Raw genomic sequence first — 13767 nt, forward strand, 5'->3', positions numbered from 1 at the left:
TACTGCCAACGAACTGCCCATGATTTCCAGAACTTTGAGTTGTCACCATCCCGCGACTCCTCAAAAAAACTTGCCACAGGAACCAAATAATAAGAGAAAGTTCTTTCGAGCCTAAATCTTTGCCTTTTATATCATATCCAAAAAAATTCCCAGATTTACTGGAAGCACCCTTTATCATCCACACTTACATTAGGTTTGGTGGCAAAACTCATAATCCGGTGATCTTTGAGACTGTTGTTGACCTTCAGTTTACTATCCTAATCCTGTCTGAGCTTTTTAGTTACAATTGCTTGTGGTTCTACATTCAGTTATTCTAACATTATATTAGATTTATTTAATACAAAATTTATTACCTTACAGTAGATTACATACATTTCTAATTATATGTATTTTATGGCCTATGTAAAATCGATATAGGTGAAAATTATTTCTATTTTTCACCACTTCAGATTACTTATATACAGAAGGAAGGAAACAGGTGACAGATGGTGCTCTACTGTACCAAACACTCATTGTAATGGTAACTGACTTTCATTATAACAAACTCATAAGGACCACAGGAACAGTTTGTTATTGTGAATATTTTTTTTTTTTTTAGCACAGCATCATACATATAGGGTTCTGGATGGACCTTTTCAATAATTTGTTACAGTGAGCAAGTTTGTTACACTGGTGTTTGCTATAGCGATAGTCAACTGTATATTCTTTATGAAGTAGGTAATGGTAACCAGAGAGAAATCTGACAACCAGTTAAAATCAGCTAAGTAATTGCAACGCCCATTTTACGGTATGTCAGCTAATTATAAATCTGATTTTAACTGGCTGTCAGCTTTCTCTTCGGTTAGATCAGGAGTGGCCATTTGAGTTTTTCCAAATTTTTTCATGGCATTTGTTGAATACTCTCTGCACCACTTATACATGTCCAAAAAACCCAGACAAATGGCAGTCACATTTTCTGGTCCATCAGCAATAACTATTGGACTAGAACAGGACTCATAGTGATGATGGTAATTCTTCTATTACTCTGAAGATTGCAAGAGCAAGCAGACTAATAGAAAAATTGCTATCATCACCATCGGTTTTGTTCTTATCCAATAGTTATGGCCAGTGGTGAGCTATGAAAATTTTAACAAAGTGCTGGCATCATCGAGGGAAAAAAAAAAAAAAAAAAAAAAAAAAAAAAAAAACCTTAGCCCTTATAATACTTATATTGCAACTTTGTAGAGCTTCTGCCAGATATGATAATTCCTTTTTACTAAATAGCTTAAGGAAATTACAACATATACTAGGATATCAAAGCCAGCACAGAAAACCTTACACTCAAACACACTGACGTAATGGTCAATTTTGATGTCTCCTCCCTATTCACAAATGTCCCACTCAAAGAATCCTTAGAGCTAATCCAAGATAAATTTCCTCCCGATATCACAGCCTTATTTCAGTTTACAATGAACTCGAGCTATTTTGTTTGGCAAGGAAAATTCTACAAACAAATAGAGGGGACAGCCATGGGTTCTCCACTGTCCCCACCATTGGCAAACTTTTACATGGAGACTTTTGAAGAGAAAGCCTTAAACTCTGCCCTACAAAAACCAACCACATGGCTTCGCTATGTTGATGATGTATTCGCTATTTGGCCACATGGCTCCGATGCAATCCTCTCCTTCCTAACACACTTAAACAACCAAAATCCCAGAATCAAATTCACCCTGGAAGAGAAAAAAAAAACAACTGCCTTCCTTTCTTAGACACAATAGTCACGCGCTGGCCTGATGGAACCTTGGTTTTCTCAGTCTATAGAAAACCCACCCATACAGGCAGATACATTCACCAACAATATCCCCCCCCTCATAACAATATGGAGTCATTAAGACACTACATAACAGCGCTAAACTTATCAGTTCAAATGACAATGCCCTACCCACAGAACTAAACCACATTCTCAACACTTTCTCAGCCGATGGCTACCTCCCCCAAAAAATATTGAAACCAATAAACCACAACCCCCCCCCTCACAACACGGATTACTCTAAATCCATCACCATACCCTATATCCGAGGCACCTCGGAAAAAATTACAAAAATCCTAAAAAAACATGGCTTAACTTGTTGTTACAGACCATATAAAAATTGGCATCCCTTATCTGCTCTACTAAAGACCAACCTCCCCCCCCAGACCTACCTGGTGTATACTTTGCAGCTGTAATCTGTCCTACTTTGGCCAAACAGGCAGGACAGCTAATATCAGAATTTCAGAACACAAGGACTACATCTGGTTTCAGTAATACAGCCACTCTGGTCTTGCAGACCATGCGCTGGATACCCACTATAGAATATGGTGGAAGAAAGCCATAATAATACACCATAGTAAATTCAAATACAAAAGGCTTTTCATGGAATCAGCCTCAGCCCTAGGAAACAATCCAAACCTCAACAAATTTGGTTGCATGAGACTGCCTCAAATTTGGGAAACCTACATCAGAAGACCTTCAGCCCAGTCGCCAAAGAATACCAACATTGCCTGCTAGGGAGCACCATCAGGACTTTTAGAGAAAGAATAGCTTCCTGCTTCATCCTTATTTACTGTTTGTTGTGCTTGCATACACGTGTCTTGTTTTTAAGTTCCTGTGAAAATGGCAACGTGACGTTACCGAAATATTGGAAGTGTATTAAAATTTATTTTAATGTATATCCTAGTATACGTCGTAATTTCCTTAAGCTATTTAGTAAAAATGCATAACCAACGTCTAAGTCTTTCCATGAGAATTATGATAATTCCTGTAGGATATCAATCATTAATGCTAGATCTTTTAAAAATTCCAAATTGAGACGTCAGTTTAAAAAGCCCTTATATTTATCGTTCGATGCAAAATGCTTGCATAAAGCTGGGTGATTTCTCCACAAAGCAAGAGCTGTTCATAAACTGCAAGCTGCCCATTGTAGTCGAAACGCACGGCCGATCTTTAAAATTTCGATACCAAGATCTTTTGCAATCGTATTTAATTCTCGTTTATTTTTTGGTGATTGATGATAAAAAAAACACGTAATTTATCCATAAATATTTCAAAATGATTTATTTCTTTGATGTTTTTTATCGAATCATCTAATGCTAATTGTAAATGATGAGCAACACAATGCCAAATCACAACGTTGGGAAATTTTTGTAGAAGTTTGATTGCAACACCTGATTTGTTTCCTAACATTACACTAGCTCCATCAGAACAAAATGCAATGAAATGATTTTTTATATAGTTATCAGAAAATCCATATGGATTTAAAGTAGCAATTATAGTAGCATGTATACATTCCACGGTGGTATTTTCTAGTTCTACAAGATTATTAAACAAGAAGAACAAGTGGCTCGCAAATTTGAGAAAAATTTAACAAAGGACTAGCACGAGCCCCTGCAAGTCCCTTATAGCTCACCACTGGTTACGGCTGATGGACTGGAAAATGTGACTGCCATTTGTCTGGATTTTTTGGACATGTATAAGGGTGGAGAGTATTTAGGTGAGTGACCAAAATGGTGTCTAGTTTGAAGAATGCTCTCAATGAGGATAGATTGAAGGTTATATACAACCTCCAATCTATTTACAATCTAATTTAAATCTAGTTACAAAGTTGAGCTAATAGGCAAGAAAAGAGGGAATATGATAAAGATATCAGTTACTTTAGGAGATTAAAAAAAATAGATGCTATAAGAAATTTTCCAGTGTATGAATGTATGGGAGAAAACAAGTGGTTACCCTTGGAAGTTGTGTAACAGATTGACTACCAAGGGTGTCACGACTAGATTTCTTTTTTTTTGCTTAGAGAATGGTAAATGAGCAGAATAAGTTATTATTATTACGGGACAACTCCAGAAGTCCTTAGACTCATCAAGGGAGGCCCTATATATCATGTGAAGAATTATTCAGAGTTTGTACAGTATCTATTATACTTTCCTTTGAACGCATTCACAGTCATGGTACCCACAACAGACTCTGGTAACTTATTCCACTCATTCTCTACTCTCTAAGTAAAAAACCTAGTTTAACACCCTTGCTAACTACACTCTTGCTCAGTTTTCATGGATGGCCCTAGTTCTCCCACCACCCGCCCTGTTCTGAAAAATTTCTTCTGAATTAATATCGTAAAAACTCCTCAGTAATTTAAATGTCTCAATCATATCACCCCTTTTCCATCTATCAACCAATTTCTGTAACCCACAGATCTTCAACCTGTTCTCGTAAGGTTCATTCCATAGACCAGCTACCATTTTGGTCACTCTCCTCTGGATCCTCTCTACTTTCTCCTCCTCATCATCACCAAGAAACCCTGGCACCCAGATCTTCACACAGTTGTCAAGATGGGATGTTATCAAGGCTTGATAAAGGGGAACAATAACCTGCTTGTCTCTTCTCATCAAAGCATTCTTCAGTAATAACCATGTGATCTGATGAGTTGCTTTAGATACTTTTGCTATGTGCACCAGGGGTAGATTAGAGGAAATAGAGATTTAAAGAAAGGATGTCAAAAAAAGATCAGAAAGGATGGTGGTATTTGGAGGGCAACAAAAACAAAAGCATTCCTAGCCAAAGAAAATCAAAAATGGAGAAATTCTAAGTCAAACACTCTCTCTGACATGGGATTTGTATCTGGGAAAAGCGAAATAAGTAATAATTAAAGGAGCTGAATGTTGTTTCTGGTAGGAAAAAGTAAGTATGGTAAGACTTGAGCGAGAAATGTATAAAAATCTGCAGAAGGAGTCTGGAAAGTTTTGAGAGTTAACTTTTTCTCCATATAACGTTTTTATTTTGGCTTGTCTTTTTATGGTAGTGGTTGTTTAAGGTAAGTTGAAACTGGGAGAGACAGAGTGTATGTATAAACAGATTCTACAAATATATGCAATCTGCTTATTATATGCTTTGTTAAGGCATACCTAGCAGAACAGTAGCAGCAAGATTATTCATTAGTCAACCTGAAAGCTTCCTGGAGTAATAGTATGAGTCATCAATCTGAGGTATAACCAATTTTTCAAGTTGTAATCACAAAAGATGGTCACTCCAAAACCGACATTAAATACCAAATTGCTAAGGCAACTGTGGCCCTACAAAAGTTAAAACCATTGTGGAGAGATAACAGAATAGCAATCACAACCAGACTAAGACTAATTCACACTTTGGTGAATTCTCTCTTGTATGGTTTTGAAGCCTGGACTTTATTGAGGGAAGATGAGAGGAGACTCCTGTCTTTTGAAATGAAAACTTACAGAAGACTCTTGAGAATTCCCTATACTGCTCAAGAAACCATGAAAATGGTCAGAAACTGATTAATTTAATAGAGGGGGAAAAAATGGAAAATATTCTGACAGTCATCAGAAGAAGACAGATGAACTGGTTTGGACATGTGGAGAGGACTAATGGCATTCCAAAGCAAACACTATAAGGAATCGTTTTGGGATCAAGGGTTAGGGCCAACCTTGATTAAAATGGACTGACAACATCAAAAAATGGACAAATTCCTCCCTTTCTCAACTGACATTAAGAACAAGAGACCGAGATGATTGGAGGAGGATAACAAAGAACATCATCTACTAGCCATGAATGACCCAACGGTCCATTTAGGACTATGGGAGAGAAGAAGAATCACGAACTAATGCTGTAATAATTTATTTCATTATCTGTCCAACACCTCATTATCTTATATCTTTCCCTGATATGGTTAGCTCAATGGTCTCAGGGTTAACTAACATGCTGGTCTGGCTGGCTGAGTGGTTAGCATATCTGTTCTCCAACAACAGGCTGGCGGTTCCAATCCCCACTTACTGGAGGCCTAAAAACGTTCAATGTTTGTTCTCTAGAGCAGAGTATCCAGATTATTTTAAACAATAGGTAAATAAATACATATAAATATAAAATCAATACAGAAAATAGAAAAAAAATTCTCAGCTCATCCACAGTACATATGTACTATAGGTTTACACTATCACATTATTTTTAATTTAGAGAAATCGTTGACATTAAATATACTTTGAAGGGCTTTTGAATGAAGAAAATGCAAGGACTCACAGAAAAGATGGGGAGCCTTATGAGGGGATGGTGAAGAACATTAGCAGAGTGGAAGTGAAGAAAGCCATAAAGAGGATGAAGAATGGAAAATCGGTGGGCCCTGACAGGATCCCAGTGGAGGCATGGAAGGCACTGGGAAAAGAGGGAATTGACCTGCTGTGGACCTGTTGATAAAAGTTAGTCAACAGGAAAATATACCCTAGGAATGGAGGGAAAGTACTCTTGTCCCCATCTACAAGAGTAAAGGGGATGCACAAGACTAAGAATTACAGAGGAATAAAGTTGATGTCCCACACAATGAAAATCCTGGAGAGGGTTCTTGATGGAAGACCGAGGAAGGAGTTGGAGATTGCAAAGGAGCAATTTGGCTTCATGCATGGTTGATTGACATCAGATGCTATCTTTGGGTTACGACAGATGATGGAAAAGTTTTGAGAGAAGCAATGAGAGCTACATCTGGTATTTATTGATCTGGAGAAAGCATATGATAGAGTGCCAAGAAGTCTGGAGGTGTCTCAGGGAGAAGAGGGTACTGGAGAAATATGTCAGGTTGGTGCAGGAGATGTACAGAAATGTGAAGACATGAGTTTCAACCTGCCTGGGAGAGACAGAAAGTTTTCCAGTGACAGTTGGCTTGCATCAAGGGTCAGCCTTAAGTCCGTTCCTGTTTAATATTGTGATGGAGGTGGTGACGGAGGAGGTGAGAGAAGATGCACCTTGGACTATGTTGTATGCAGATGACATCGTGCTGTGTGCAGAATCAAGAGAAGAAGTGGCAGCTAAACTGGAAAGTTGGAGGAAAGTACTGTAAGAGAGAGGTATAAGACTGAGCAAAAGTAAGACAGAGTATATGTGTTGCAAAGTGGATGGCAGCCAGGAGACAGATCTGAAGCTGGAAGGAAATGTCATCAGGAAGGTCAGTGACTTTAGATACTTAGGTTCAACAATGAAAGAGGATGGTAAGGCTGAGAAGGAAGTGGCATGGAGGAACTGGAGAGAGATGGATGGAGTGATATGAGATAAGAGGATGCCGATCAATCTAAAAGGCAAAATCTACAGGACAGTAGTGAGACCAGCTATGACGTATGCTATGGAAACTGTGGCCCTGAGGAAAAATAACATCAGCAGGATGGAAATAGCAGAGATGAGAATGTTTAGGTGGATGTGAAGTGTGACCAGAAAGGATCGTCTGAGAAATGACTATGTAAAGGGAACGGTTAAAGTTACAAACTTAGGAGCAAAGATACAGGAGGCAAGGTTGAGATGGTTTGGTCATGTGATGAGGAGGGAGGAAGAAAGATCACGCAGATGGATGTGCATGGGAAGAGGAAGCACGGATGGCCAAAAAAGAGATGGTGATGGAGGACTTGAGGATGAAGAACTTGGATGTGGCTATAGCCCAAGACAGGAGGATGTTGCAGAGACTCAGCACAAACAGTGAGCCTACTTAAGTGGGAAAAGCTGAAGAAGAAGAAGATTGACATTAAATCATTTTTTTATTTGAAAAGACATAAAAGCAATTTATATAACTTTTACATAAACATATTATTTTATTTTTTCTGGAATTATTTAACCATTATTGGAAATATTAATTTCCATTCAATACAATAACTAGTTTGCCTTTAGCTCCTTTTGAATGTATAACGTCATGGTGAGCTTCAGCAATCTGATCAAGAGAATAGACCTTGTCTATAACTGGCTTCACCCAACCTTGCTGAATTCCATTTAACACAGATGATGAACTTTCATTCCACTCTTCCTATATTAAATAAAATTAATCCCATGAATAAATAATAATAAAGTTGTGTGATTATGTTCAATAAAATGAACGTAACTGTTATTAATTCTCTGATTATACATCATTACAAATATGATGGCCCAAAGAATTCTGAAAGAATACTAAAAGTATACAATACATTAGCCCTACCAGTCTTAATGTATGGAAGCAAAATCTCGACAATAAAACAAAAAGACAAACAAAGATTAATAACAGCAGAAATGAAGTTTATGAGAAAAACTGCAAAGTATACCCTATTTGATCACAAAAGAAACGAAGAAATTATAAAAGAATTAAACCAAGAACCAGTAATAGAAAAAATTAAAAAATATAAACATAAATGGATGGAACACGTTCAAAGAATGAAAACATAAATATTACTAAAACAAGCCTTAAAGTATAAGCCATTAAAAAAAAAAGAAAACCAGGACGTCCTCTTAACGATGACTTCTAAGGCCGGAAGAGGCCATGCTAGGCCCTAAATCCTTGATAAGCATGATGATGAAAGAATTCTAATTTCTTGCCTTTAGCAATCCATTATAATGGGGCATATTATTATTACGGGCAACTCCAAGGCGTCCTTAGACTCATCGAGGAAGGCCCTAAACATCATGTCAATTCAACATCCACACAGTATCTATCATACTTTGCCTTGAACTCATTTACGGTCATGGCACCCACAAAAGATTCTGGCAGCTTATTCCACTCGTTAACCACTCTCCAAATAAAAAACCTAGCTCTAACACCCTTGCCCAGTTTCCATGGATGGCCCCTAGTCCTCCCACCACCAGTCTTGTTCTGAAAAATATCCTCTGAATTAATCTTATAGAAACCCTTCAGTAATTTGAATGTCTCAATCATATCACCCCCCCCCCCTTTTCTGCCTATCAACCAATCTCTGCAACCCACAAATCTTCAACCTGTTCTCATTCCATAGAAATACTATCATCTTGGTCACTCGCCTCTGGATCCTCTCCACCTCCTCCCCATCAAGAAGAAACCCTGGTGCCCAGTAGTTAAGATGGGATCTTATCAAGGCTCAATACAGAGGAACAATAACTTGCTTGTCTCTGTTCGTCAAGGTATTCTTCAGTAACCAAGTGATTTGATGAACTGATTTAGCCACTTTTACAATATGCCCCCTAAACTCCAACTCCCTATCCACCAACACTCTCAAATCCCTGGCCTCGTAAATCTCCTGGAGTACAGTTCCACCAATGTGGTATACTGCTGCTAATCTTTTCACCCCAAAATGCATAACCTTACACTTTGTCACATTAAATTGACATCCATTCTCCTTAGCCCAGTCCTCCAATCTATCCAAATCATCCTGAAAAATGTTGACATCAAGTGAATTCACTATTGCTCTACCCAACTTTGCATCATCAGCAAACAAATAAACAGATCCTCTCAGATCCTTTCCTATATCGTTAATGAACAAATTAAATAGTAGTGGTCCAAGAACAAAACCCTGTGGCACACCACTAGTCACAGGTCGTCTTTTGGACTCTACCCCTGAATAAACTACTCTCTGATATCTCTCCATCAACCACTCTCCTATCCATCTCGCCAACCCTATATACATACCCATATGCTACAGTTTACTGATTAGAATTCCAGGTGGTATCCTGTCAAAGGCCTTAGCAAGGTCCAGCAGTATCACCGTATACCCATTACCCTTATCCAGTTCAGCCGTCATTGTGTTATAAAATGTAAGCAAGTTAGTGAGGCATGATCTACCCTTCACAAAACCATGCTGTCCCCACAGTATCCCATTTCCATTCTTCCTGTATTTTTCTCTTGACTACGTTCTCCAAAACCTTGACGACTCCTCCTGATATGCTGATCGGTCAGTAATTTGCAACAGCAGTCTTGGAACCTCCTTTATGCAGTGGAACTATTTTCCCCTGTTTCCACCCCCTATGGACTTACCCAGACCTGAGACTCAAATTAAACAAAATGGTCAAGGGTACTAACAACTGAAAAAGACAGAGATATGTCTGTCTTTTTCCTGTCATTTTTTTATTTGAATATATCTTTTGAAAATTTTTTATCTCCCATTCTGTTTAAAAGAAACTATTATCTTTGATTATCTCTGCTTACACATTTTCAGAGTGCTCTCTTCTTTCTAATATATTCACTATTATTATAATTATGCCACAATAATCCATTAATTTTCCATTTCATAATCTTTCTCATACCCCTTGTATTTATGGCCTCTAGGACACTGTTCACATGTTTGTAATTTATAACCCACCATGCACACCCATATGTTAATAAAGCCAGAGGATTAGATATTACCTCTTGTATTATGAAAACATGAAAAGAAATTATCACTGTTTCTGACAAAGCTGTTGAACTTAAATTTCACTATTTCAGGAGTGGTGGTACTGGAAAAGCATGAATAAATGGATAAGAACTGGCTTGAATATTCATGTTAACTTTTTAACGGTACTGACACAAAAATTATAAGAACAAAATATATTTTCATATTAGGAAAAAATATACAGTTGATATTGCTACTATAGGCCAGGGTGAAACAGATGATATGGAAAACATATCTGCACCAACAAATTAGAACAACTGAGTGTAGGTTAAGTAGTTATTCTGAGGAAGAACTTCAACTACAGGAACATATAGTGTAAAGATCATATAGTGAAAAGCCAATGGAATGCATTCACCTAGGATGGGATAATTACTTGAAACAGCATGTGGTGGTGGATAGGACTTGGGATGGGGGTTGAGTGTGCTGGATCTGGTCACCAGATCAGAAGATCTCTTCATAACCAATTGAGAGGTTGCCAACCATAACATATGGAATATTCAATTAAAGAATATATGAGAACCTACAGGACTGGCGATTATGATAAGCTTAAGAGGAAGTGAAACAAGAATCTGCACAGGAAGGAAGACAGCAGTGCATGAGAGATGGTCAAGAAATATTTGAAGGATTCAATAACTGACTGTATACCCAAAGTCAGAAGGATAAATCAGGTGGAAGTTGGATGGATGAGTAATATCATTAAGCAATAACTGCAAAAAATGTGCTGAGTATATAAGAAGGTGACACGATGGCAAGGAAGACAAAATCAGATTATTAGAAGAAATTAGCTAAGAAGCTTATAAAGAAAATTCCCAAACAGTTCTTTCACTATGTGAAATCAAAGGAAGGATGACTGTCGAAGGATAACATGAATGAGTAATGATGGCAGCGAGATAACAGAAGCAGACCAAAGAGTTGAGTTACTGAGTGATCAGTGCAGTGGTGCACCCAGAGGGGGGGGGGGGCAAGGGGACTGGGCACCCCCCAAAAAAGGAAAAAACACTAGAAAATTTTCCAAAAATCTTTTCCTAATTAAAATTCATTTTTTTTATTTATGTTGTGTTGTGTCTTCTATTTCTATACTTATGAATTAGCGATCACTGCAGATGCTCAGTCATAGGTCGATAATGCGATGCATAGTGTGTATTCGCAAATTGTCTACTCAACTCTCCCCCCACCCACAAAGGTTAAATCCTGAGCGCTCGGTCCCCTCTAAGATTAAATCCTGAGTATGCCACTGGATCAGTATGCCTGTACCTATCATCCAAGCGAAGATAGTGAGAGATGTGAGAATAGAGACTGAAGAATTAAAAGCAGTTAGGATATTGCAGAATCTCTGCAAATATGGCCAAAGGATTAGATATCAGCTCATGTATTAAGAAAATATGCACAGGAATTGCACTGTCTTTGATGAGACTGTTGAACACACTCCTTATCATCTCAAGAGTGATGGTGAGATTCTTTTCCTGTATTGGAAAAGCAAGAATGTTTTATATATATATATATATATATATATATATATATATATATATACACACACACACACATGAAAGGCCACAAGACCTATAGCACACTAATGCCATGTGTAGGCAAGAGGAATAGAAGAAAAGAGGAATCTGTTCACATTTTGCTTGAACAGCTGAGGGTTGTAATCTTTAGGGAAGGCAAAGTGGGGTAGATTGTTCCAGAGGACAGAAGTAGATGGAATGAAGGAGGAGGCAGTGAAGTTGGTGAGTTTCAGATGGACTATAAAAGAGGTGTTCATTTTGAAGGAGGGAGGAATAATAGTGGCTAATTCAGCAGAGCACTGTCCATGAAAGTATCTGTATAAGAGGCACAAGGCAGAAAATGAATGCCAGTGAGAGGGTGGGAGGGGGGAATTGAAGTGGGTATGTGAGATAGAGATTGTTAATTAGCTGGACTGTACTTTTCTGGATAGTGAGCAATCTTAGAGAGAATTTTTGCTGCACCAACCCAAATATGGGAGCAATATTTCATGACTGGGCAGATTTGGGCTTTGCATTGAGTAAGTAGCTGTGAAGTAGTGTCTTGTGCAAAAAAAGGACACCAAGTTTTTTGTTGGATGCAGAAGCTATAGTTGAAATGTGGTTTTGCAAGGAAAGATCAGAGGTGCAGGTCAGTCCAAGAAGAGAAATATGATCATGTTTTGGATATCTCAGTATTACTGAAAGTAAGAGGGAAGGATCCTAGCACTTTCTTGCGAGAGATCAGACAGGACTGAGTTCTGTTTAGAAGGTTGTCTGTGCCCCACTGGGATACAGCTAGGAGATCAGAGTTCAGGTCACGTTGTGATGGATCTTCAGGATTCTAATATGTGAGCACTATAAGGTTTGTTGAATAAAAAGGAGAAATGACATATACTGTCATCAACAAAGCTATGGATAGGATTGGAAGTCTGTGAGAGCAGGTCATTTATTATTATTACATGACACCTCCATGTCATGTAATCAAGTCCAAGGACTCACAGTGGGAGGGCACTCTACTTAGCCAAATACACCTCACCCTCCCTGCTACTATTTAATTTTCCTACTACAACACTACTACCATCAATGCAATCTACCACCCATCATAACCAACAACAGTATTTTTTGTCTGTAAATTGCACGTGTTCTGAAGGCTGATTTGCCTGTACAAGGGGAGAAAAAACCCTGCTACTTCCACGTGAGACCGGCTAACTCACCTTCAAATGAAAAAGTCCACATAAAGATTCCCCTCATGATGAGAATCAAACCCAGATCAACATTCCACTGTTCTTCCAATTTTGTTATGGAGGCTGTTACAAGAGAAAAAGAGTGGGTGAACCAACAGAACCCTGCGGTGCTCCTGCATTGTGGGGAAATCTGTGAGGAGTAAACCATCAAGCATGAAAGATAGCGAGAAAGTTTGTGATCCAGTTGCAGAGTGAGGAAGGAAATCCATAGGATGGCAGTATGTTAAGTAGGACCCTGTGCTAAACTCGATCAAATGCCTTTGAAATGTTGAGGGCAACCATTGTGAGCGTCTCCTGGGGGTGCTTAAGGGGCAAAGCTATATAACTGAGAGGAGATCTCCACATAGCCTTTAAAGTAATGCAGAGAACTGATCAGGGCTTCTGACCTAATATCCAATCCTCACCTTCTCGTAGTGCAATCTGTTAGGTATCTACCTGGATACTGAACGAACGAAGATGGGCTGGCAATTTGGGATTTAGTAGACCAAATTGTATTCTTATTGGCTTAAACCAAAATATCAAATGATGGTTCAACATGAATGAATTTCATGCAGGCAGTTAAACAAGGCCCTCGTTGTTTTTGCCAGGAAATCAAGGCAAACATCGAAACGTCAGCTACAGGAACAAATCCTAAAATCCATCCAAACTCACATCACCGTACTATCAACATAAGCCTGAATGGCAAAGAAATGGAGCTAGCTGAGGAATTAGATAAGTACCAGATTGACATAATAGGGGTGATTAAACAAAAAAGGCAAAAACTGGTGAGATCTTTGAGCAATAAATCCAAAATGTCATATTCAGGCAATGACAATCAAGGAAAATGAGTAGCCATAGTATTCAATACTAAATATGACACTAATCTTCTTGAATGGCACGCAGTCTAA

At 38.3% G+C, this 13767-nt stretch overlaps 1 protein-coding gene across 3 annotated transcripts in view; it reads right to left on the reverse strand.

Moving 5' to 3' along the window:
* Window positions 1-7526: 7526 nt before the first annotated feature.
* LOC150109948 (zeta-crystallin-like) overlaps window positions 7527-13767 on the reverse strand; it is a 162211-nt gene continuing 155970 nt past the window's right edge. For 2 of the 3 annotated variants that reach the window (XM_090397366.1, XM_090397357.1), the window contains exon 8: window positions 7527-7808. In XM_090397366.1, the coding sequence (XP_090253492.1) occupies window positions 7638-7808 (171 nt within the window). In that variant the 3' untranslated portion in view covers window positions 7527-7637. The remainder of the gene's footprint in view (window positions 7809-13767) is intronic. The other variant, XR_016548769.1, reaches the window with a different exon arrangement.

Source organism: Typopeltis vanoorti, chromosome 1, assembly GCF_054136105.1.
Source record: "Typopeltis vanoorti isolate ZY-2024b chromosome 1, IOZ_Tvanoo_1.0, whole genome shotgun sequence".
Lineage (NCBI taxonomy): Eukaryota > Metazoa > Arthropoda > Arachnida > Uropygi > Thelyphonidae > Typopeltis > Typopeltis vanoorti.